We start from the raw sequence: 3,846 nt of genomic DNA on the forward strand, positions 1-3,846 counted from the left end.
TTGTGTTACACATCTATACTCAAACTCTGTGATTTATTTATTTTTTTCGCAAAGCGTTATGTAAAATTTGAAGCTACGAAAATCCCTTAAAATTTTTCATCTTTACTACCGACGGAATATTTTTCGAAGTTACCACCACAGTTAGTTAGTTAGTTGTTAGTTAGTTAGTTAGTTAGTTAGTTAGTTAGTTAGTTAGTTAGTTAGTTAGTTAGTTAGTTAGTTAGTTAGTTAGTTAGTTAGTTAGTTAGTTAGTTAGTTAGTTAGTTAGTTAGTTAGTTAGTTAGTTAGTTAGTTAGTTAGTTAGTTAGTTAGTTAGTAGTTAGTTAGTTAGTTAGTTAGTTAGTTAGTTAGTTAGTTAGTTAGTTAGTTAGTTAGTTAGTTAGTTAGTTAGTTAGTTAGTTAGTTAGTTAGTTAGTTAGTTAGTTAGTTAGTTAGTTAGTTAGTTAGTTAGTTAGTTAGTTAGTTAGTTAGTTAGTTAGTTAGTTAGTTAGTTAGTTAGTTAGTTAGTTAGTTAGTTAGTTAGTTAGTAGTTAGTTAGTTAGTTAGTAGTTAGTTAGTTAGTTAGTTAGTTAGTTAGTTAGTTAGTTAGTTAGTTAGTTAGTTAGTTAGTTAGTTAGTTAGTAGTTAGTTAGTTAGTTAGTTAGTTAGTTAGTTAGTTAGTTAGTTAGTTAGTTAGTTAGTTAGTTAGTTAGTTAGTTAGTTAGTTAGTTAGTTAGTTAGTTAGTTAGTTAGTTAGTTAGTTAGTTAGTTAGTTAGTTAGTTAGTAGTTAGTTAGTTAGTTAGTTAGTTAGTTAGTTAGTTAGTTAGTTAGTTAGTTAGTTAGTTAGTTAGTTAGTTAGTTAGTTAGTTAGTTAGTTAGTTAGTTAGTTAGTTAGTTAGTTAGTTAGTTAGTTAGTTAGTTAGTTAGTTAGTTAGTTAGTTAGTTAGTTAGTTAGTTAGTTAGTTAGTTAGTTAGTTAGTTAGTTAGTTAGTTAGTTAGTTAGTTAGTTAGTTAGTTAGTAGTTAGTAGTTAGTTAGTTAGTTAGTTAGTTAGTTAGTTAGTTAGTTAGTTAGTTAGTTAGTTAGTTAGTAGTTAGTTAGTTAGTTAGTAGTTAGTTAGTTAGTTAGTTAGTTAGTAGTTAGTTAGTTAGTTAGTTAGTTAGTTAGTTAGTTAGTTAGTTAGTTAGTTAGTTAGTTAGTTAGTTAGTTAGTTAGTTAGTTAGTAGTTAGTTAGTTAGTTAGTTAGTTAGTTAGTTAGTTAGTTAGTTAGTTAGTAGTTAGTTAGTTAGTTAGTAGTTAGTTAGTTAGTTAGTTAGTTAGTTAGTTAGTTAGTTAGTTAGTTAGTTAGTTAGTTAGTTAGTTAGTTAGTTAGTTAGTTAGTTAGTAGTTAGTTAGTTAGTTAGTTAGTTAGTTAGTTAGTTAGTTAGTTAGTTAGTTAGTTAGTTAGTTAGTTAGTTAGTTAGTTAGTTAGTTAGTTAGTTAGTTAGTTAGTTAGTTAGTTAGTTAGTTAGTTAGTTAGTTAGTTAGTTAGTTAGTTAGTTAGTTAGTTAGTTAGTTAGTTACTTACTTACTTAGTTAGACAGGAGGATGTATACGCATAACATCCGCAGAAATACACCTAAGCCTCTATCGGCCCTCTTGTGCGTTCCTTGACCTATGCCTCAGGTGGAAATCGAAACCATGTGCTCTTTTTGGAAATGATACTACATAATTTTTTTGGCAATACCCTTCCATATATTATTTTTCTCCTTTCCAAATAATATATAACATTTTTAACTCACAAATAATTGTTTTCATTCTAGGTCATTTGCCTTTGTGCTACAGTCTTAGCTGCACCTCAGGGCTACAATTATAATCAACAACAGAGTGGTTTTTCAGCCGGTTTACCCAACATTAAAACAAATGCTCAAGTTGCCACAACCACAACAAATACACAAGAAGCACATGGATTCTTGCAACAGGCAGTTAATTCTGGTAATTTGCAACAAGCTTTACTAGGAGGGCAAACAACAGCACATAATACACAACAATTTTCAACAGCACCTAAATTTCCACAATATCAACCTGCCAGACAGCAAAATTTTGGCTTTGGTAATGTACAGCAACAACAGGCTCCTTTAGTAGGAAACTTTGGAGGACAGCAACAACAATTCAATGGCTATCAGCATCAACAATATCCCAATCCTGATACAGTCACTAAAGACATCTATGTACATGTAGCTCCCGAAGATGGTGAAGATCAACAATATCAACAACCTGCCTTGCCTCCACCACCACCACGTAAACATTATCGTATTGTGTTCATTAAGGCTCCCTCTCAAAATATCAATAAGGCTGCTCTACGCATACAACAGGCTCCCACCGAAGAGAAGACCATTATTTATGTTTTGACTAAGAAACCCGATCCTTTGGACTTGCAGGCCGCCATTCAAGATGTTCAACCTAAACAGCCTAGCAAACCGGAAGTATATTTCATTAAATACAAGACCCAAGAAGAGGCACAACATGCACAACGTACCATTCAAGGTAAGTGAGCCATTAGTTTAACATAAAATGATGATTTTGATAAGAAATGATTTTTATGGTTTTTTGGTAACAAGAAAACGAAAACACAAAAAAGAGAACTGAAACATAAACTTAAAAAGCAAATGAACTTGAAATGAATTTATTCATAGATTGTGTTTTTTATTTAGTTTTTTTTTTTTAATTTATATGAATTTGTTAAAACGTGATTCATGTGTTTAATCTTATGTCTTATCACAGCTCAATATGATCAACTTGGCGGCACTTCACAAGTTTCCGATGAAGGTATTGCACCTGTAGCCTCAGTAATTGGTTCTTTAGATGGTGCTCAACAAACCGGCTTAGAATTTTCCAATGGTTCCGGTCACTCTAGCAGCTCATCATCACAGTCTAGCTCCAGTTTTACTTCCAGTGGTGCTGTTAATAATGGCAGCCAATATTTGCCACCTATTGTAAAATTGTAAAATTTCTTAGAAAAATTTTAATTATTTTTTTTTACTTCCATCAAACATGACTGATTTGCCATTAAATGCCACCACAAAGATTTCTTTTCTAAATCGTCGTTTTCTACTCTTTAAATTAATTTTAATTTAATTAAAAAACATTTATTTTTTATTCATGACAAATGTAGACAAATTATTTTTACGTTTTTATTGCATGTTTATATAAAATCAAGAAAATTACAAAAATTTCCACTCATGAGTTATAAAAATGAAATTAATTAGCTCTTAATTACTTCTTTTTTGCGTAATTGTGTTATTGAATTATTTGTTTTTATTTTTTGCTTTTTGAATTGTTATGTTATTAGTATATTTGTTAAATTTGTTGTAAATTTATTTGTTTCATTTGTTAATTTTAATTATTTACATACATAATTATTTTTCATTGTTGTTTTAAGCCATATTTACAAAAAAGACACAAAAATATGTAAATAAATATCAAATATTTACATTAAAATATTTTTAAATAATAAATTCAAATTTTTTTTATTGTCAAATAATTTAGCTCAGTTCTTTTGAAAAACGGTCCGATAAATTTAAATCAATTTCAATGACCTTAGATTACAAACCACCTAATTAAATATGCAATTATAGCTTCATGAGCTACGTTTCTATTAACACCGAATGTGTTCGAAATATTGTATTAAGTAATATGGAAGTTTTCTCAATTCCAACACTAACATATGTAGTCAACTCTTTTTGTCATTCCGTTTGTAACACATCGAAATATTGGTTATAGGCCCACAAAAGTATATATATTCTGGATCCTTATTAAATTCTAAGACGATGTCTGTCTGTTGAAAGCACTATAGAGTCCGAACGGATAGAGGTAGAGGGTTAAAGT

At 29.5% G+C, this 3,846-nt stretch overlaps 1 protein-coding gene across 1 annotated transcript in view; it reads left to right on the plus strand.

Moving 5' to 3' along the window:
* The window catches only part of LOC119601578, a 4,186-nt gene extending 697 nt beyond the window's left edge, over positions 1–3,489 (plus strand). The window contains exons 2-3 of the mRNA XM_037952592.1: positions 1,782–2,505; positions 2,743–3,489. Coding sequence (XP_037808520.1) covers positions 1,782–2,505; positions 2,743–2,966 — 948 coding nt within the window. The 3' untranslated portion in view covers positions 2,967–3,489. The remainder of the gene's footprint in view (positions 1–1,781; positions 2,506–2,742) is intronic.
* Positions 3,490–3,846: the final 357 nt, after the last annotated feature.

Source organism: Lucilia sericata, unplaced genomic scaffold (assembly GCF_015586225.1).
Source record: "Lucilia sericata isolate MDLA Ls3-8-SP2 unplaced genomic scaffold, ASM1558622v1 Contig000175F_arrow, whole genome shotgun sequence".
In the NCBI taxonomy this organism is placed as follows: Eukaryota; Metazoa; Arthropoda; class Insecta; order Diptera; family Calliphoridae; genus Lucilia; species Lucilia sericata.